Source organism: Arvicanthis niloticus, chromosome 5 (assembly GCF_011762505.2).
Source record: "Arvicanthis niloticus isolate mArvNil1 chromosome 5, mArvNil1.pat.X, whole genome shotgun sequence".
NCBI classification, from domain to species: domain Eukaryota; kingdom Metazoa; phylum Chordata; class Mammalia; order Rodentia; family Muridae; genus Arvicanthis; species Arvicanthis niloticus.
Genome location: NC_047662.1, coordinates 51,324,968 through 51,347,549, shown reverse-complemented (window position 1 = coordinate 51,347,549; position 22,582 = coordinate 51,324,968). Strand labels below are relative to the sequence as shown.

The window sequence follows — 22,582 nt, the reverse complement described above, 5'->3', positions numbered from 1 at the left end:
ATTCTGGATTTGAAAAGAGTGAGGCTGAACTGATTAGACTCTTTTTGTCTCTGACTCTTTTTGTCTTTCTGTCTCCCTCCTTCCTTCTCCCCATCTCTCTCATTGTGTGTGTGTGTGTGTGTGTGTGTGTGTGTGTGTGTGTGTGTGTGTACACAAGTATGCGTGCATGCATTTATCTGGATACATGTATATACATGCATGTGGAGATCAGAGGACAACCTCAGGTGTTATTCAGGCACCATCCACTCTGTTTTTCGATATAGGTTCTCTCTTTAGCCAGGAACTTGCCAAGCCATCAGGGTTGGCTGGCCAGGGAGCCCCAGGGTTCTTCCTGTATCTGCTTCTCCAGCACTGGGATTGCAAGCTCACCTGGTCCCAGAACTCTGGTCCTGATGCTTACAATGCAGCCTTTGTGGAGTAAGCTCTCTCCTCAGCATGGGAGCTGAGGTGATGGCCTGCAAACAGAGGACATGCGCCCATCTCTCAGGAGAGGAGAACAGCAGGAAGAGCAGGCAAGAGTAGGCTTTAGAGACTGGCACTTTGTCACACATAGTCTTTGCTGAAAATGTGCTTTTTTTTTTTTTTTTTTTTTTATGTTTTTTATCCGTCTGTGCTGGGCATTGGTCCCAGGGCCTCACTGGAATTAGTCAAGCACTGTACCACTAATCTGTATCTCTAACCCCTGGTCACATAAGATTTTATTGAGTTGTTTTTTTTTTTTTTTTTTTTTTTTTTTTTTTTTTTTTTTTTTCTCTTCCTCATCTTCATGAGTGTTCTCTCTAAAAATAAATGAATAGCACTTTTTCTTTAATGTGGTCTATTGCTACATCCTTAAAGACTAAAAGGTGTCTGGGGAGATGGCCCAGTGATTAAGATCCTTAAGAGGACCCAAGTTCTGACAAGGCAGTTAGAATTTTTGGTTTATATACCATCTTAGTAGGGGAAGAAGGGAGACACTAGGGGCTTTGTTAGAAAACATAACTTGTAGGAAAAATAAATGAGCCCTTATAAGAACAGTGTAGAGATATAGTGGTGTGGTAATGCTTTTTTTTTTTTAATTTATTTATTTTATTTTATTTTATTTTTTTGTAAGGTTCTAAGGAGTTAGTTGTCTCTGGTTGTATCATGAAGCTGCTGGAGAGGAAAACTAAACTCTCTTTTTCTTTGAGTAAGGGGACTGAATTCCAGCTCTCACACATGTGGCGAAAGTGTTCTGCATGATAGGCCCAGCCACGATGTATAAGAAATCGAGGCAGGGAAGTCTGAACTGCCCCACCCATTCTCCTGAAGCTCCCTGGAAAACTTGGTCTTATGCTCAGTCATAGCCACTCACCTGACTTCAGAGCTGAGCTCATATTTGGGGAGCTCCTTCCCATGTTTAAAAATCACTACCTAGTGTGGTAAGTTTTAAGGGTCCATGAAGGAGCTATGGTGGAGAATTTGAAGGAGGCTTTTCTCAGCTGCTGTCCTCAGGATAGAAATGGCTACAGAGGGTATCACAGTTGGGGTTTTTGTGGCTGTGACTTGGGGAGGGAATGATTTATCTGACTTACACTTCCACAGCACTGCTCATCATGGAAGGAAATCAAAGAAGGGACTCAAGCAAGGCAGGAACCTGGAGGTAGAAGCTGGTGCAGAGGTCATGGGGGAGGGATAATAGCTTACTGGCTTGTTACCCCCTCCCCAGGCTTGCTCAGCCTAGGGATGGCACCACCCACAGTGGACTGGGCCCTCTGCCATCAATCACAATTAACAAAATGTCCTACAGGCTTGCCTACAGCCCAGCCTTACGGGAACGTTTTTTCTTAATTTAGTCTCCTCTCAGATGACTTTAGCTTGTGTTAAGTGATGGAAAAGGAGCCAACACAGAAGGGCAGCCCTGCGAGCTGCTGTGAAATGGTAATGTGAACTTGCTCCGACCGTCCATCTGCAAAACTTCAGGCTAACTCAGTCTCTTTCTTCGTATTGTATTTACTTTAAGCATTCCACTATAACTACAGAAAAAGGATTAACATAATCAATACCCCAGTGAGATTATAATGTAATTACATAATTTTCCCCCTTCCTTTTCCTCCCTCCAAGCCCTTTCATACTCCTCTTTTCTCTCTCAAATTCATGGCCTCTTCATTAATTGCTGTAACACACACATACATATATATATATATATTCCTAAATTGTGTGTGTGTGTGTGTGTGTGTGTGCGCGCGCGCGTGCGCGCACATAACCTGCTACGCCTGTATAATGTTACTTGTATGTATATATGCAGGGCTGGCCATTGGTACTGAATAACCAGTTGGTGTCCTCTTTCCTATTTCCCCCACTGTCAGCATTCCTTAGTTGCTGTATTCTTTGCATAGGGCCAAGGCCATGCCATGGACTTTCCCTGTGCACTTTAGCATGTCTGTTGTAGTCTCATGCAACTTACATTTAGGCAGTCATGTTCGTGAGACTTTTGGGTGTAGCTTCTGAAGTTTCTAGGAAACACAGTGTCACAGAAAACTTCCCGATCCTCTGTCTATAACATTATTTCCTTTCTCCCTTCTAAGGCTGTGATCTCTCAGCCTTGGGTGCAGGAATTGTGTTGAAGATGTGTCCATTGGGACTGGGCTCCACAGCACTGTGATTTGATTGGTTGTGTTTTTTTCTATAATGGCCTCTATCTGTATTAAAGAGAAGTTCCCTTGATAAATGGCAACTGTACTCATCAGCCTAGAACTGGAGAAGGCTATGCCAGGTGCATTTCTTAAACCATAAAATGTTGTTCACTTGTCCAGCTTCTTGGTAGTGTTGGAACTGGGACTTTGGTCTTCTGATATTTCATACAGTTGATCTTTTCTATAAATAAGTTTATGTCATGGGGCACAGCAACACATGCCCATAATCTCAGCAGTCAGGCTAAGACAAGAAGCCTGTAAGTTCAAGGCCAGCATGGATTACTAAGTGGGACAGTGTCTCCTAACAACAAAAGGCAAAAGGCAAGCCAGAAACAAAAGTGACTATATAGTCACTCATTATAGTGAGTCAGAGAAAGTGGCTTTGGGGGATGTGATGACATCCTCATTCAAAGTTTGAGGACACTGGATTAGGCAGTGCTGATGGACTCCCAGAGCTTTGATGTTCAGATGAATTCTATGTATTTACAAGTGGTCCCCAGATAGAACAACTTTGGAGAATACCAACACACATGACATTGAGTGTGTATGGCCATCTACAACATAGAGAACTATCTTCTCAAATTTAGCTGACTTCTTCCTTTTCCACTCTCTAATGTCACACGGGACATGAGATCTGTTTTCCTGCAGGATACCTGGCATAGCTTGCTATGGCAAGGAATGCTTGAATTTGTGTTCGGCTGCTCTGAAGAAAAGTGGCTCAGCACAAAATGTGTTTTTCTTTCAGGTTCCAATGGGGGGAGTCATGGGGGAGCAACAGAAGCCCCCTGTGACTAGATACCCATCTCCTACTAGACTCAGTGAGCTGGCACATTACCTTCAGAGATGCGTTCTCAGGACAGTGTTGTAAATGCCGGGTTCCCACTCTGGGTGGTGGAGAAGCACAGACAGTCTAAATGACTTTAAACAGGAAGGCCATGGGCACCTAGAGTGAGACCACTTTCATGACTTCTGGATTGAATCAAAACGAGTTTTGGAGTTGTAGTGTGAAAGAAGCATTAAAATCCGCAAGAGAAAGTTTCTTTCTCTTGATGATTCATATTAAGAGATGGAAACTGAACTAGATGCCTGTAATCCAAGGACCAGCTGGCCTCTCAGGGGTCAGTGGTGACAGTGGCCAACATCCAGTTCATGTGGGAAGTTATGCTATACTCGTGTGTGCTCCACGTTAGAGTGGAAGGTGACACTTCAGCATAGCCAAATCACTCTTCAGTCCTTTGCACTGATGTATAGAAAAATACATAATCCAGTATATTCATCTGTAGAGGACAACAGGGCCAGGCTAACACTCAGAGCTGTGTAAGGAGCAGGGCTGAGTGAGAGCCTGTGATCTGTGAGTGACACGGTGGCAGAACTGCCCATATTGTTGACATTTTCTTCTTCCTCGGTGTGTGTCAGCTGTAGCACTGTGACTACATTGCAAACTTTCTGTTACCCTGAGCTGCACATATGGAAAGCCCATGAACTGTAACTTAACATGGGTAAATTGGAACATGGTGGCTTTGGAGCTTTCTGCCTGTCTTATATTTGAAACCTCTTAGATTGTTCCAGTAATGCTTGCCCCCCCGCCCCCCACTGTAGCTCGGTTTGGCTGCTCTGGAGATTGATACTCGGAGGTGGCCCCCAAAGGGAACATTGTGTATACTATGCAGTCTATATGGTAAGCCAAATCATTTGTATGACTACATAGGTTAGGCTATGGTAAGAGACTTAATAGACATGGCTTAAAGAAGATAGAAGTTTTTCTTTCTTAGGATGGCAGGTACAAGCAGGTTGGGTCCGGCCTCCTATGGTCTTGTGGCTTTGCCATCCTGCTCATGCATGAGGTTGTGCTTGCCCACCTGATTGCACATGGCTCCCTATGCACCCCGCTTGCTCTTACCCATGTTTGGGTCGTTGGCAGTAGAAAGAGATGTGCATATGAACCAGCTTTCCATTATAGCAACAAATGCCTGAGTAGAGTCAGCTTCAAAGGAGGAAAGGTTTCTTTGGCTCATCTTTGAGAATTTTCGATGGGTGGACTGTTGACCCCACTGTGGTGGCTCTGTAGTAGCACAGTATGTCATAGTGGGGTTCTCTGGTCTATGGTAGAGGAAGTGCTGCTCATGGCCTAGTGCAAAGGTTGAAGCTGGATCCCACTGTCCCACTCAAGGGCACCAACCTACTAAATACTAGTAGGCTCACCTCTTAAAGTCCTAATAGCATCCCGGGCCCAGAACTAAGCCTAACACTAACACATGTCCTCCAAAGGACACATGTCCTCTAACTCACCTTACCTAGTATATTAGGCATGGGGTTAGCTAAAATACTTGTGTAACTTGAGAGAAGAAAAAATTCAAATCCCTGCCTTGGTCCATTGCTTTGTTGTCCACATAGACCACCTTACCTACTGTTTATACTACCCCCCCCAGGGCAAGTAGCCCACATGCTTCCAGCAATGCAGTCCGTTCAGTGTCTCCAGTCTCTAAGTGTCTGGTGTTCTCTCCATCAGGCCATGGATGGCTCCTCGAAGCGCAGCATCCGGTAACTAATATGTGTAATAACGTAGCTGTGTAGCCACCTATGTGTGTGTACAGGTAGGTGGGTAGAATAGTGTCAGTAGGTTGGGAGAGACGGAAGAGTTTTGTGCAGTTGTATGGAGACGTGTGCTGAGCAGTGTCGGCCATAGATGTGTTCACTCTGCTGGCCAGGGACGCAGATTTCCTGCCCTGGTCAAGGGTGAGCTCATGGGGAACCCTGGTCTTACCCTCTGCAAGGAACATTTCTCCCCAACCCCTTTTCATAGTGAACAGCACTGAGCATCCCCTGCACCCTTTTAGAGGCTTCTTTTGATGAGAGGTGGAGCTAGGAAGACAGGGTTGCCTTTGCAGGCTGTGGGTCCATGTTCCCTTATAGACTCAGGGCTGCTGGCCTGCTCTGCTCACGTCCCTGGTCTGCTTATAAAGCAAAAGGGTTTATTTGACTCAGAGTTTTAGAGGTTCCTGTCTGAGGCCAGGCACGCTCACTGCTGGCAGGCTCTGTGGTAAGACAGCTTATGGTGGGAGCACATGGTACATGTGGTAGAGCAAAATGACTTATATCACAAGCCGGGATGCAGAAAGAGGCTGGAGTCCACAAGCTTCTGAGGAGAGAGGCATGCCCTCTCCTCAGGCCCTTCCTCTTGAAGGTTCTACTTCCTCTCCAAAATACTGTAATGTTGGAGACCAAACTTTTAGCACATGGGGCTTTGGGGACACTGAAGATCGGAAGTGCAGTAGTAAGCACATGGTGGTGTCACAAGGCCTACACACTAGTGCCACAGTGGTGATGTCTTCATTCCCAAGGGCCTCCCTGATGGATGGGGTAGCGTGATAAGCCAAAGCAGTTATCACCAGGTGTGCTAAGAGGTGATGTTGAGGGAAAAATGATGTCTGTGTCAGTGCAGGGCCAGCCTGGGGCATGGTCCTATATGTGTCTGTCTCTAAGGGGAGTAAGGCTGGAGAGGGCTTGCTGCAGGTGAGGGCATTGTTCTCAGACACTTTCTGTTCAGAGCAGACAAGGCTATCAAGAAGAGGAGGGCCAGTTTCAGTGTCTCCAGGATAACCTCTCCCTGCTTCTCAGTGCATAAGCAATCAGCTTTCTCTTTTGACAAACATATGTGAACTTCCACATCCCAGTGAGCATTGTTCCCTGACACGTGACCACTCCGGGACGGTGCACTTACTCCAGTCGTGTGCCCAGTGCTCAGAGCCTTCGGAAACGCCTCTGTGGGAATTATTTTTCAGGTCACTGGTTTATGGGCCATGTAGGAAAAGCAGTCACATTATTTTATAGTCAGGCTTCATTTTTCACTTAAAATGATGTAATGAGATTTGAACACCCACTTCATTCATTAGACATGGCTCCAGCCAATTTTTTTGGTCTCTTTTCAAAGTTCAAATCTATTCTCAAAGGATGAAATTTGTTATGACTGAGGACTTTCAAAGGAAGTGCCGCAGACAGGAAAGACAGCTTCCCCTAAAAGAGTGAGTGGGGTGTCAGCATCATTTGGAGATCTTACTGCTCCCTGAGCCAGTGTTGAGATGAATGCACTGGCGCAGAACTGGGAGTGAGTGACCATGAGCTCCCTCCACACTATAGAGAGGACCTTAGAAGACAGCTCATGCTGAGGGGAACCCCACCTTCCCACTTTCCTGTGTGTTGCTCCACTGAGACAACTGTTTACTTACCCAATGTGATCTGCTCGCCAGGATGAGATCTCTTCCAGTGGGCATTTTGCAACTGTGTAACTTTGGGAAGTGTTCAGGCACAACAAACAAATGGCTAAGTACCAAGTCCTGACCTAGGAAGATACTCCCATCAACTCTAAGTCACAGAAACCCAAGCCTTAGGACAACACCCACCTGACCCACGGTAGAACGGTATCAATGTGGAGCTGAGATGGCGTAACTGGGTGAGGACAGGGAAGGAAGGCTTTTGATTTAGTAGTAATGAAACTGTTATATTCCAGGGTCTTCACGGGGCCTCTGAAAAATTTATTCTGTGGCTCAAGATGAAGCACGATTTAAGGAAGATTTTAAGTGAAACAGAGGGGAAGTAAGTGTAGGCCACTCAGATACATTAGGAGGAAGACTGCGCCCACCCGCCCGGCATGAAGGGTGAGCTTCCTCTGTAGGTGGGGCCACACCCGAGAGAAAAGTGCCTAGCGCACAGTTCAGCCTTGTCAGCATTCCCGAGGCAGACCTAACAGAGAGAAGTGTGAAGTGGCTTCAGCCTTAGTACGAGGATGAACCAGCCTTTGTGAGGCACCACAGTGCCTGATGATTTACTAAACAGGAGCGTTTTGATAATTCTAAGGGTTTCACAGTGATTTCAAATACCAAGACCATTGGAAGACAGAGAGAGAAGGGACAAGGAGAGAGTCTTTTTGTGTCTGCTGCTAGCCACTGCATGAATATCTCATCCTATCTCCAGCCCTAAAGTGTGTCTTAGATTTGCCTGTTCAGGCAGTGGTCTGTGGTCCCTATGAGGCTCAGCCATGCATCCCCTGGATTTGACGGTTAAGCTCAATGTGATACCTTAAGATGAATCTGTGGTGTGGTTCCCTGGCCTAGGCCAATGTCATACTCCAGATAGGAAGCTTCCAGAAACACATCTAACATTGCCATCAGCCTCCTGGGACACATGGATGTGTTCATTTGACAAACACTGACGTGTTGTGTGCCAGTGACTCAGTGACTATGCAAGGTGTGTGGTGAAACACAGGTAAAGCTGTGTGGTCATTGGAAAGACGGGCCCATCCATGGATAGCTAAAGATATAAAGATATATATATAGGTTAGTTTCCTGTGACTGCTGAGACAAATGACTGACCACAAGCTGAAGGCTTAAAATACAGAAATTTATCATCTATTTCTGGAGACCAGAAATCTAAAATCAAGATGTTGGTAGCAGAAATAGTAGACAGAGGACCCTTCTGTGATACTTCTCACTTTGGGTAGTCCAGGGGTTCCTGGAATATGCCAAGTCACTACTTCTGACTTCCCAAGGCCATCTCTATGTGTCTGTCTTCTTTCCCACCCTGAATTTCTATGCTGGGGAATTCAGCTCTTGGCCTGAAGTATGCGGTTTACTGCTGTGCCACGCCCTCAGCCCTCTTCTGTTATCAGAAGGACATTTGTCTTTGGATCTAGGGCCCACCTAGGTAATCTAGGATGCTCTCTAGATCCTTAACGTGCAAAGATTTTATCAAACAAGGTCATCTTCCATCACATGCTCTGAGTGAAGAGTCCTGAGGGTAATAGAGACCACCATTTAATCTATTACAATTAGCATGTGATGGGAACCCAGAGACCCTTGCTCCCCAAACACACACACACACACACACACACACACACACAAAAACACACACACACTGCTGCTGCTGCTGCTTTGATGGGACCAGAGCATCTGTCACATCAGGCAAGCACTGCTTTATGCATACTCTAGGTCTCAGGGCTTCATCCTTCACAATGTCCCTGTGGACTGCCTCTGACATAATGCCAAGTAGAAGACAGGCCACTGGGTGGCACTCTGCATTGCACAAAGAAGTAGTTCACAGTGTGAGCTGGAATTGTCTTGGGTTCATGCTGTAGTTTCAATTTACTGTGAAATGTTATGAGCTCTGCCTGTCATCTCTAAGGCTCAGAATCCTCTCCTGTGACCAGGGGTTTATTCTAATATCTGATGAAGAGTGTTATGGGGCCTGATTGAGTTCATAGGCTTTTGAATGCTTGAGGAACTCAGCATGCAGCCTGAGTGCCAGTTACCAGGGTTGTCACTGAAACTGTACTTTTGATTCAAACAAGCCTTGCACTCCTCGGGCTGATTCAGTCCTGCCCCAAACAGACCTCAGAGCCCACCCGACAAAGCCTCAGATGAGCTGAAGAGCAGCTCAACCAGTACAGACTTCCGGCTTCTTGAGGAGCGTAGTGGGAGTTTTATCATAGTTACTTCCTCCAGGTTGAAGGGGAGGCTTACAGGGAAAAGTGAGATCCGCAGGGTGGAAGGAGAGAGCTGATTCCTGCAGTTGTCTCCAGAAAGGGGCACACATGCACTCGTGTGTACAAGAACACACACACACACACACACACACACACACACACACACACACACACACAAATATAATAAAAAAATTAGATCATTTCTTTCACTTAGGATTTTATTATAGTATGACATTAGAGTCAGCCAAACATGAGTTTGGTTCCTGGATACACTGTTTCTTACCCGATGTTCTGTTTAGGGTAAATTAAAAATGTCTGTTTTGTGCTGAGGAGCAAACCCAGGCCTTTGCATACTAGGCAAGCACACTACAACTAAACTAGAGCCCTAGCCCTTTGAATTTCTTTTTACTTATTTTTCAAATTATTATGTCATAGTGTAGTTACAGACTGCCTGCACAAATCACACACAGTCTTAGTCGGCTGCCTAAGTGGGGCTAGGGTCAGGATTCAGTGGGAAATACACTTTATATTGCCAAGAGTCCTGCAGCAGTTCCCGCCTTCCCGGCGTCGCTTCTCTTGGCAGATTTGCCAGTGTCTAGCAGCACGCCGCCGCACACCGCTAACCTTCATGTTGCAGAGCACAGGTGTTTTCTCATATACAGTGCTTCATGCAAGCTTGGGGTGGGAGAGGAGCCTGTTCCAAGAAACTAGGTTCAGTCTGTCTGTCTTTTTTCTGACACTCAGCTATCTTGTCTCTCAGTTCACGGCAGGCAGCCCTGATATAAGCAGAATTGTCCCTGAGTGGTCTTGCATACACAGTGCCGCTGCTCATTAGGATTCAAAGAGAGTTGTAAGAAGTGGCCAGATGGGTCCCCTTGTTCCTGGGGCCTCTCTAGAACAGTGTTGGAAACTTTCTGTCCCTTAGACGGTTACCCAGCACAGCTTCAGTGCCTGGTAATTTGTTACGCTTTCGGAGCACTCAGTTCTATCCATGAGGCCATGAACAACAGAAGGGTTTTTTTTTTTTTCATGACTGAATAGTGGTCCATTTTGTATGTGTGTGACAGTTTCCCTATTCATTCACTAAGGACTCAGTTGACTTTGGATCTTGGCTATGGTGAATAGTGGCTGTGATAAACATGATATTGGTCACTTTTCCTTTGCATTTATAATCAACCCTGGGATACTTGGGCCACACTGTTCTACTCACAGTGTTTGAGGCGCCTTTATATTAATTTATGATGGCGATACCAATCCAATGTACATGGCCACCTACAGTGAGTAGCAGTTCCCCGTCTCTGCAGCCTCATCGAAATTTGTCAGTCCCTGGATTTGTTTCATGTATAGGCCAACCTTCAACCTGGTCCAGGAATTACTTCATGACTCCAAGGGGAACAAAGAGTTTTGGAGACTTAGGTCAGCAAACCCAAAAGGCTGTTTCTGAGTAGGGCTGGTCGCAGTATTTGTCCAGTGACACTGAAACTCCAGCTATTTGCTCTAGCTCTTTGTTTAACTAACAGGCTACATGACATGAAACAGGTCTTCATGTCACCTGATGTTTTCATTAGAGCAAGTCTGTGAACTTCGGTTCATGGTCCAGATTGTTACTGTAGAATGAATTAAACTCGAGTACTTAGTTAATTACATATTTTACAGATACAAAAAAACACACTGCAAACAATTACACAGTGCAGCTATTTTTCTACAGCTCTCTCTGAGACATGTCTGTATGCATGTATATATATATATATATATATATATATATATATATATATTTTTTTTTTTTTTTTTTTTTTTTAAAGATAGTCTTTCTGTATAGCCTTGGCTGGCCTGGAACTTGGGATGTAGTCCTTGAACTCATGACAATCTTCCTGCCTCTACCTCCCATGTGTTGGGATTCCAGGTATATGCCACTACACCAGACATTCTCTGACATTGTTGACAAGTCTAGTAGGATACAGTGTCTCCTGTGACCCTTCTTTCCCTCTGATTTGCCTCGGTGTATCCTCTGTGTAGTTCACATTTTCTACCTTACTGGGAATAGAACCATGAAGGCCCCTTGCCATTTCTGCCAGTGATCCCTGAGGCTCTGCTCAGGAGAGGAGTAAGCTTTCTATCTGAGCCCCACAGACCAATCAACTGTCCTTCCCTCCCTCCTGCAGATTCCAGTCTATATACATAACACATATGTATTAATCATTGTATTCATATACATTTCAAATGTTATCCCCCTTCCTGATTACCTCTTACCTAACCCCCCATCCCATCCCCCTCCCTCTTGCCTCTATGAGGGTGCTCCTCCACCCCCTCACCCGCTCCTGCCTCACTGCTCTGGCAACCCCCCCACATCTAATATATTTTCAGTTGTTACTATGCAAGTCTCGTGTGCTCTAGAAAGTAGTCACATGATCGTTCTCAGGCAGGGAGCCCTCTACAGATGCCTAAGTTGTCTATGATAGGGGAGAAGTTTCTTAGCGGTCGTTCTAAGAAGGGGAGACTGTTTGACTCCCTAGGAAGATGCCCATGTTCATCAGCCCCCGCCCCCAGTAGTCTCAGAGGGCATTTGATGCTCTCATGCCAGTAGTTGAGTCACTCGGGGACTTGCTTTGAGCAAGCCTATTCCAGGTACTAAAGTAAGAAGTAGTGAGAGAGAAAGAGGAAGCTTCCCCTTAGTTCCTGAGCCACCATCCCTGCTGACACTTGGTGGTGAGGAGCAAGCATGCTGGGGCAAAGTAAAGGTACATGGGAAGGGGCTAGGGAAAGCCAGCATGTTTTTACTCAGTCTGCCAACCCTACTGCAGAGAGTTCAGCTGCCCCATGTCATTTTAAAATACTACTAACTTATGTCAATTTCCCAGGGTTTCCAGAACAAGCTATGATACACTGTTGCTTCAGACAATACCCAATCACTCTTCTATCATCAAAGGCTTGGCATTCTGAAATCAGAGTAGCAGCCCTGAGGGTAAGCTGTTGCTGCTTCTTCCTTCCTCTTTCCTCTCTCTTTACCACCTCCTTCCAAATCCCAGTCCTCACATATGCCAGGCAAGCACCCTTCCACTCTGGACATAGCCGTAGCCCATGCTCTTAGGAACCCTAGAGAAGGCTCTGCCCTTGCTCCCTCCTAGCTCTTAGCACTTGGTACTGCAGCATAGCTCACATGCTCTATCACTGTCCCCATGTGGCACACCTCCTGGGGCGTCTGTCTCTGTCTTCAAATCACTCTCTCCTTATAAATATGACAGCCATTGATTGGACTTAGTGCTTGACCTAATACAATAATACTTTAATTTCATCTGTAGTGTGGGACTAGTGAGAACACCCACACCATGGGATTGTTCTTATGTGTGCCAGAAAGCTTACATGTGCTGTTAGCACAGTGCTGGACTTTACATGAATTTATATGATCTCAACAGCTTGAGAGAGAAAGCGGTTGAGCTGCTGTGTTATAGGTGAGGAACCAGACTGATTTCCTCAATACTACTTAAGTACTAAATAAAGCCTGTCAAGAATTTGAGTTGGAGCCCTTGTTTCCACTGTACTGAAACTCCTCAAAGAAGATGGTCCTCAAAGTGCAGAGTCCATAACTTTATGCTCACTAATCCATGAGGTCCAAAAGAAGTCATTCAAGTAATGATGTCTCCAACAACAACAACAACAACAACAAAACAACTACCTCTCTGCTGCTGCTGCTGCTGCTGCTGCTGCTGCTTCTTCTTCTTCTTCTTCTTCTTCTTCTTCTTCTTCTTCTTCTTCTTCTTCTTCTTCTTCTTCTTCTTCTTCTTCTTCTCCTTCTTCTCTTCCTCCTCCTCTTTTCTTCCTTCATCATCATCATCCACATCACCACCATTATTCCTATTGCTGTAATAAGACACCATGACCAAGGCAATTATAGAAGAAAGAGTTTATTGAGAGCTTACAGTTTCAAAGGGTGAGTCTGACCATCATGCCATGGAGCATGGCAGCCAGCAGGAAGATATGGTGCTGGAGCAGTGCCTGAAGCTTACATACACCCTGACCCACAAGCACTAAGCAGAGAAAGCTAACTGGAACCTCAAAGACCACTCCCAGTGACACACCTCCCCCAACAAGGCCACACCTTCTAATCCTTCCCAAACAGTTTCACCAACTAGGGGCCATGTATTCAAACATAAGCCTATGGGGACTGTTGTTATTCAAACCACCACTGCCCTTCCAGGAATTTGTTTATTTTAGTTTGAGACGATATCTCACTTTGTAGCCCGTGCTGGCCTCAAACTCAGTAGGCAGTCCAGGCTGGTCAAATTAATGGTAATTCCTCAGTCTTAACCTGTTGAGTGTTGGTGTTACAGTCATCCACCATTGTCCCTATGTTACAAATAAGAAGTTGAAGTCAGAGAGACTGTACACAACCAGAAGAAGGCAGACCCAGGCCTGTCTTATCCAGAGCCCTCTGGGTAGAGCAAAGGTGTGCTTGGTTCAGTTCTAGGCATTTCTTCTTCCTCTCTGTTCCTTTCAATTTCCATTTTCCTTCCTCTGTATTCATTTCTCCCTGCCTCCCCCAGTGCCTGAGCTAATGCAGAAATTGAGAGAGTGTTTATTCCACAAACCATCTCTCCTCCCTGGCTCACATCAGATGAGTTAGAAGGGCTAGATCAGGCCTTCTCAGTTCCTCTTGATTTTTGTTATTGTGTGTCCATCCAGGCAGTTATGATAAACACTTCATATATTTTATTTGCTTGAACTTCCTCAAGGGAGTTTGCTCCCTTCACATTGATTCTCCACTAGAAGGCAGTTTCCTTTCTTTGGAGCCACCTTTCTCCAAAGCTGGCCTGTGTAAGCATGAGACTGTCCTGGAGTAACACTGTTTTCCACTTTGTGTTAAAATCTTAATGATTTGTGGGCCATAAGAAGACACAAGGGGCCTGGTGAGCAGGACTTTCCTATGTTTAGACAGGGCAGCAGTTCTGGAAAAGAGAACACTTCTGTCACCCCAAGGCTACAGCAAATTTGCCTGATTTTTCTTTTTCCCACCACAAGAGGGAAACACATAACCACAAATGCTTTGAAAATAAAGCAGTTCTGTAAGCAGACTTGTGGGTGTGGGTGTCCTTTATCTTTTAAATGGATTCATACTAACTGTACATCCTTATGGGTCACAGTGTGGTGATTCAATGCATACATGCAGTACTCCATAACAATTATTATTTTGTTGTGACTGGCAGCTTTGGAACTTGGTCCCCCCCCCCCCCCCAGTCCCCCAACTAAGAACCAAGGGATTTTAGTACTTAACTCCAGGTAATACCCAGAGTGTGGGAGGGCGCACACTTAGACTGGTGCATCTTTAAGGAGACTGGTGGAGATTTTGAGTTTAGCCACAGGACTAAGAATGGCATCCCTGTAGGGCAGGGCTACTGGCCATGTTCTTCCTTCTGAGCACACAGTTCCAGTGCAAGTTCCTAGTGAGCAATGTTTACTCCAGCTTTTGAGCTATCTTCTCTCCTCTACCAAAAAGTTCTCAAAGGATAAGGGAGACAGTTGCCTTTCTCCCTCTTCCCATTTCTTCCCATTTGCTTGGAGACCAAACTAGTCAACAGGTCCAGCATTACGGAGGCTCATCAAAACTGTGAGTAGATGTTGGTGGTTGCAGGTGGTCAGCCCAGTGAGATTCCCTGAACCACTGTGAGGACCATAGCACAATGCTGAAGGCTGCTGGGAGCTGGAGCTGGGGCTCCTTGGCCTCACAGTAGGTGTAGGAGGAGCCCAGGCAATAGCTCTCTGATTCTTATCTTTGTATCTGCCTGGCAGTGGTGGTGCACGCCTTTAATCCTAGCACTTGGGAGGCAGAGACAGGCGGATTTCTGAGTTTGAGGCCAGCCTGGTCTACAGAGTGAGTTCCAGGATAGCCAGGGCTACACAGAGAAACCCTGTCTCGAAAAACAACAGAAAAAACCTTATCTCTGTATCTCAGCCCAAACCCTTCATGTTCCTTCATGTTCAGGGTAAGGTTTTTTTTTGGGGGGTGGGGGTGGGGGGGCGTGTGTGTACCATGTGCACCTCTGACTCTGTGTGCACTATTCTATTTTCAAATTCATTGGTGCTGCATTTTAGATTTATAAATCACATGTTTGTGTTCAGGTCATCCTCTGTCTGGTTCTGCATGGTCATGCAGTGTTCGGATCCTCTGTTAAGTAGCTATTCTGTGGTCAAGCATTACAGTAACATTTTACATGCTTTGCTTTATTCACTTTTAGGATTTTTTTTTTTTTTGAAACAGGTTCTCATGTAGCCCAGGCTGGATTACATAGTTGAGGATGATATTAGGTTTTTGATCCTCCTGCCTCCACCTCAAGTGCAGGAATTACAGCCTCTTTGCTACCACGCCCTGCTTATACAGTACTCAGGTGTTAAGCCTGTGACTTTGAGCATTGCTAACTGAACTAAATGCCAGTCCTGACTTCTAGAACTTTGAAAAGGAGTTTCATTAACCTTGGTTTGCAGAGACTCTCTAAATAATGCAATGTTAACTGTTTATATTTTATTAGACACTGTGAGTGTCCTGGAGGTTTCTTAATATGTGAAGATAGATACAACTTATATGAAAATGGCACCCAAAATCTAGAATGCTCCAAAAATCTGATACTTTTGAGCACCAATACAGTACCACATATGCAAAGTTCCATGTGTGACTTCATGTTGCAGATCACAATGGAATTGTAGGCACACTAAAAATTTTGTATAAAGTTGCCCTCAGTCTGTGTGTAGAAGATGCATATGAGCAAAATGAATTTACCTAGACCTAGATTCTATCCCTAAGTCATCTCATTTTTTATCAATGGGAACATTCAGAAACATCTAAAATCCAAACTCCTCTGGCCTAGAGAATTTTGGATAAGAGGCACTCAACGTGTACTGTAAATTTGATTTATTTTTATACCAGGTATACTTGGCTAGTCTATACTTCATTCTAAATGTATATTTTAAAATGCCCTTGTAGGGGCTATGAGTGTAGCTCGGTGTGTATTGTCTGCCTAGATGCTCAAGGTCGGGGATTCGATTCCTACCACCCACTTCCCCACTTAAACACACATGTGTTCACTTGCTCTGAGCAATTAGGAGTTACTTTTCTAGTTGAATGAGGGTGATGCTGTGCACTGGATGGAGTGCATGCTGCAATGTGGAACCTCCTTGGCCTAAAATGCCAATGCCACAGAGAGCCTCCATGATTTCTGCAGGTATTCCCTAAAGGTCAGGTCTGATAGCCTGAACCCCTACACAGTTCAGAACATACATCTAACCCATTTTCTGCTTGATTCTATTTTGCATTCTTTTCTGATTTATTCCTTACAGATCAAGGCCACAGAACCTCAAGATATGTAAGTGGTACCGTGTTAGTAATGTTTGAGTATCCTTCCCAGTGTATCTCCTGGATGTCAGAAACAGTTTTACTGATATGCTTGAGATATGGCGGGTCTAATTCCTCTAGTCCCTTAATCTGCCTCTCTCTGGTTAAAGGGCTAACTGGCTAGTATACTTCAAAGTCTCAGTTTTAGAATCCAAGACCTGAAGTCACAAGCGGTTCAGCTTTGTAACCCTGGTCATCATGGACTGGAGTCAGAGTCCTCTGGGGCAGGGAAAGGGGTAGTTCTGAGAGAAGAGAGAGAATGGATAGAAGCTGAGGTGGGGAAAGAGGTCAAAGGGCAGTGTTGCTTAGGAAATCTCTTCCTGCTTGAGGGCAGAAACCTCTAGACTCTGGCAGGCTCAGGGACTCAAAATTGAAGGTGTATTCAGAAGGCCAGCAGGAGCTCAGTGCTCAGCAGAGTATATCCACAAGGATCTTCAAAGCCACTCCAGCTAAGGAAGGTGTGCTTTTACCAGCCTTGCTTGGTCTGCCAGGCTTTGTGTACCAGCTTGAGTTTGCCAGCCTTGGATAATCTGTCTGGTATCTCTTTCTGCAAGCTCTTTTATACAGTCTTTCCAGCCAGTCATGTTTCCCAAACTGTGGTGGTTTGTGTCCTTCCTGCCTTAATTCCTCACTCTTCTCTGATACTTACAAAAGTAGGTTTATGGGTCATGTAACTCCATGTCTTGCCCAGGTGTGTGTTTCAGGGCTCATCCCTGGGATTGCTACTGCTCAGAGACTCAGCGCTTGTAAATGTTCCCCTGGGACAGTCCGATGGCCACCACATCATGATGGTGTTCTCCTGATGGGATGATGACTTCTTTCCAACAAAGACCCACTCACATACATCTTTGTCCCTGCCCCCACCCAGAATGTGAAATAAGTGGTAATTAGTATCTTTACATCATTTCCAGAGACTTGCCTCAACACTCAGGAGGAGGAGGGTCTTTACCCTGCTCTTGTGAATGAAGCAGACATTGGGATCTCACTTTAGCGATAAACTGAGCTTTGGGATGGGCTAGTCTTCACTTGCAGCTACTTGGATGCCATGTACAATACTGGATGTTTTCATGATTTACTACCCATTTCAATTGAGAGCTAGATACATTTTGCAGACTCAGTTCAATTCAATGACCTGTTCCTGAGTGTACTTAAATACTTTTTAGAATCATAGCTTTGGGGCCTGGTTGTGCCTGTCTCCTAGTCCTGTGTACCACATATATTGCTGTGCTGAGCCTGGGCTGGCTGGAGAAATGAATGGGCTTTCCCCACTGCTGTGGCTCATAGTGGTATGGATCTGGGGCCATGAAGTAGAGAGCTATGGGCCAGGCGCTGGGTATGCCCTGTTGCTTTTAGCTGAATGAGAAGCTTCCTAGGCTTTGCACCCGAATCAGGGTTAGCACTTCTCTCCCTGTGACCTTTCTAAAACTGAGCCCTGTGTCTGGAAGCATGAACCCACTTGAACATAGATCCAATGCTTGCATGGGGCCTAGATATAGTAGTATCTAGCTGTCCAATAAATATGTTACAGGAAAGAAAGAAGAAAGGAAAAAGAGGGAGGGAGGGAGGAAGGAAGGAAGGAAGGAAGCAAGCAAGCAAGCAAGCAAGCAAGCAAAGGAGGGAGAGAGGTTTCCAGCTTGCTGATGGGAAAAGGATCTGAATCTTTGGGAGGCCAGGAGTGAAGGGGTTCATAACTCTGCCATTGTGAATGATTGGGCCCAAGACCAGTATGAAAGTTCCTTGTCTGAAGGGAGCAATCCTTAAATCCCCCATATGGTTTAAATGTAATCTGTGTCATTGTGAAGGAGTACTGGCAACGCAGGCGAATTCATTAGGCCAAATTGGGTTCGCTCTGCTCGACAGTAGCGTTTCTGAAGATGAAGTTCAACCTTTGCTGGAGAGCTAAAACGGATGAGTTTCTTAATAGCTGCCCCACTTAGTCCGAGCGGCTCAGGAAGCTTAATGTTTTTAATGCCTCTTCTTTCTTACCCCACTTCACAGTCCATCTAACATTGCTGCTTCTGGTAATATTTTTATATGAGGTTGAGTTCTATGGTGTCCGTAAAATTACGACTTCGTGTTCTTTTTTTTTTTTTTTTTTTTTTTTTTTTTTAAGTAAGGAAGCTTTCTACAATAAACGTCTACCATGTGTCCCTTCAGGCTTCCCTTTGCATATTGATAATACCAGACTGGGCATGCACAGCCATCTAAATGGATATGTTTGTAATTTCAGCTTCAGAAAGCCCTTCACGAGCAAGTGGCCCAGCTGGAGCAGAGGGCATGCTGAAATGTAATGTGCTGGGTGGGTTTGCCCAAGCGCCCTCATGTCCACGTGCCCCTGAAGTGCCTTGAGATATCGGGGTCTCATTAGGAAAGTTGCAGTGTTGGGCCACTCTTATTAGACTAATAAAAAGATCACTGGAATAATGTTTCATAAATCTAGCTCTTGGGTTGCATATGCCAAGACACGTATGTTGGTCTAATTTGCAAGGCTATAAGAAATGAAGGGGAACTTGTCACAGAACTTAAAATAGATGAATTAAAGAAACAAAAGCTACTTGCAATAAGTCAAAAAAAAAGTCATGGTATATAACTGTGAATAAAACAAGCGTGCTTTTAAAATCAATTTCAAAGAATTTCATTAAAAACAAAACAAAACAAAACAAAACAAAACAAAAAACAGGAGCCCTAAATAAGCTATTTTTAAAAAGAGCAGTTGGTTTTGGGCTGTCTGGTTCTCAGTCTAATACATGTGCCCCGTGAGCTGTTTCCACATCTGCAGATTTTCTTTCTCTTTGCTTTCAGTTGGCAAGGCCAGCAGTATACCTTTACAGTTTTGTCTCAAGGGTACATTAACTCTCCAACCCCATGTCATAACTTAGTTTGAAGGGATCTTGATCATCTGTCTCTTCCACAAACGATCACACTGGTCCACTATATTGACGACATTGTGCTGATTGGACCACGTGAGCAGGAGGTAGCAACCACTTTGGACTTGTTGATAAAACATATCATCATCAGAAGATCGGAAATAAATCCAGCCAAAATTCAAGGGCCTTCTATCTCAGTGAAATTCCCAAGCATTAAGTAGTGTGGGGCATGGAGAGATTGACCTTCTAGGGTGAAGGCTAAGTTACTACACTTGCCCCCTCCCACCACCCAGGAAGAAGCCTGTTTGGATTCTGAAGACAGCACATTCCACACTTGGGTGTGTTTCTCAGGCCCATACACCAAGTGTCTCGGTAAAGCTCTTCAGCAGGTCCAGGCTGCTATGCAGGCTGCTCTACCACTTGGATCATACAGTCCAGTAGACCTGAAGGGACTTGAGGTGTCGGTAGTTGGTCAGTGTGGCCACGTCTGCTATATGAAGGGCACCAGGCTCCCCTACCAATTGACTGCTTTTCAGCCATGTGCCCATTAACTCTGCTGGGCCTCTGCTAGGTAGCCCCTCCTCACCCCCATCATAGGGCCACTCCTGCCTCCAAGAGGATAGGTAGCTGCTTACAGAACTTGTCTGCCATCACACCCAAGTTGGCACCCTGGTAGATAAATAATTTTGGTTTTCCAAGGTGATGATTCACGGTTCCCTTCAAAACCTTATGTTCTATCAGACTCCCCAGACCTGTGTGTGACCAGACCTGGTTTACTTTTTAAATATCTTTAACACATTCAAAACTTTGATGATACAGCTTCTCAATTTGGTAACTTCTGCTGAGCCAGAGAAGAAACTCACAGGTGTGTATTTAAATCGATTATTAAGAAAACCTCAGGAGTCAGAGGATATTAGGTACTAAATTTGTTTAGCTAAAATGTTTTAAAAACAGTTTAGGTTCTTCAAATGCAAAAGACAATTTGCTTCACCAAAAATGTTTCCTTGAGAAGGCTGGAGAAGTGCTTGACAGATAAGAGAGGGTACTGTTCTTCCAGAGTTTGGTTCTTAGTACCCACACCAAGCTCACTTCATAGCTGCCTGTAACTACAGATCCGGGGCCTCCATTGTCCCCTTCTGACCTCCATCGGCACACATGATACACATGTACACGTACCAAGACATAACACATGTACACACAAAATAAAAATGTTTAAAGTGTTGTCTCTCTCTTTCTTTCTTTCTTTCTTTCTTCCTTTCTTTCTTTCTGTCTTTTTTTTTTTTTTTCTGTTTTTTGTTTTTTGTTTTTTGAGACAGGGTTTCTCTGTGTCACCCTGGCTGTCCTGGAACTCACTCTGTAGACCAGGCTGGCCTCAGACTCAGAAATCCGTCTGCCTCTGCCTCCCAAGCACTGGGATTAAAGGCGGGCGCCACCACTGCCCTGCTAAAGTGTTTTCTTGACAGTAAACTCTGTTTAAACAGACACGGTGTCACATGTTTGTATGCCATCAGAGGCTAGCAGCATTTCAAGATCCAGTCCAGTGTAAGCTACATGATCAAGTCCAGTCTGGGCAACATAGTAAGATCCTATCTAAAATAATCTTATTATCCTATATTTTGTCTAATTATTAGTAATTAATCCAGGTTTATATATATAGGAAAATACATCTATCAACTCCTCATTGTCCTTTCTGTATTTCTCAAAAATGTAATGAATTCCCAGAGTCATTTTTCTATAAATGTAAGAGAAGAGCCTAGCTGTTGGTTGGTGGATTGATACTCTTACTAAACCATTTTAGTACCCACACCAGTTTTACCCCCAGTGCTGGAGGTGTCCCCTGGGCGTTGCCCATGCTGACAAGCACATTCTCCCTATGCTGTACTCCAGTCCTATTTGGTTAAATTCTTGGTGGCCAACCAGCAGATATATTCTGTTAGCTGATTATTCCTCTTCTACCTGGGATGGCATGCGGTTAGGACATAATCCTGTGGGTCTCAGAATGGCATTGAAATGAAGAAACCAGAGGTAACTGAGATCCTTCTCTTCCATTTTAAGCTTGACCTTTTATTTGCTCAGTGGCTCCAAGCAACTTTAGCTGCAGATGGCCCAGATGGCCCAGAGGCTCCAGTTCAAGAGGCAACAGGAATAGTCAGAGCCGTACCAGGTATCTTGTCCTAACCTGCTTTAGGGACCGCAGTTGTCCCATCTTAGCCTTGGCTTCGGGAGCAGAGGCTGGCAGCTGTCTGTGTCTGAAACCAAAGTCTGCTGTAGGCAGCACTCCGGGGCACTCTGCCCTAACGGGAAACGAGGCAAAAATAATTGAAGGGCGTTCAGCTTCATTGTGTGGGCAGAAGGATCTTCATCTGAACGACTTTGAAGATCTGCTTTGTGTGGGGGTATGGGTGGGTGTGTGGCCTGTAACTTTTTCTCAGGAGACAACCAACGTAGGGAATTAATGAGACTTCCTAACCAACAGTGATGGTCCAAGGAAAAATTCTGTGTTGTTTACTCAAAGGACACTGTGGTAGCTTCAGGTCCGATAGACAACTTGGGGGACCCTCAGCTACTTCCTGGACACCCTCAGAGAGCCAAGTGTTGGATATGAAAGATGAGTGACTTTGAAGAATGGATTTCTGGGACATACAGGAAAACAGAAGAGGGTCCACTCCCACTGCTGACTTTTGCCACAGCTCCTTACCATGACCAGAAGCCAGGAACAAGTGGATTACGGAAGAACACCTATTACTTTGAGGAAAAGCCTTGCTATCTGGAGAATTTCATCCAGAGCATATTCTTTTCCATAGACCTAAAAGATCGCCAGGGATCATCACTGGTGGTCGGTGGAGATGGGCGGTATTTTAATAAATCAGCAATAGAGACAATAGTGCAGATGGCAGCTGCCAATGGGGTTGGTATACGAGAAGTATTATTACATCTCTGGCCCTTCCAAGTAACTTTTTAACTCTGCAAAAATACTCAGATTCACCGAGGTGTGGATGTGATTTACACCTCAGTTCTAACACCTGCTTAATGTCATTGTGACTTCATTGTGCTGTGAAAATAGTTCAGAGTTATAGCAGTGATGGGGACCTGGGAGTGACATTCAGCTTTGCATGTGTTGTGCTTGGTTCCTGTAGTTTGTAAAGTATCTATTGCTTTGTAGACACATAAAGCATGTTCCTGGCCCCAAGCTTCTGTGACT

The 22,582-nt window shown here is 44.9% G+C and overlaps 1 protein-coding gene across 2 annotated transcripts in view; it reads left to right on the top strand.

The window, feature by feature from the left end:
• Nucleotides 1-22,582, top strand: part of Pgm1 (phosphoglucomutase 1) — a 58,831-nt gene that overhangs the window by 4,014 nt on the left and 32,235 nt on the right. Inside the window, exon 1 of one of the 2 annotated variants that reach the window (XM_034502669.2) lies at nucleotides 21,821-22,288. The exons of the other annotated variant lie outside the window; for it this stretch is intronic. Within the exon in view, the coding sequence (XP_034358560.1) occupies nucleotides 21,989-22,288 (300 nt within the window). The 5' untranslated portion in view covers nucleotides 21,821-21,988. Of the gene's footprint in view, nucleotides 1-21,820; nucleotides 22,289-22,582 lie in introns of those variants that run through there. 2 annotated transcript variants of the gene reach the window in all.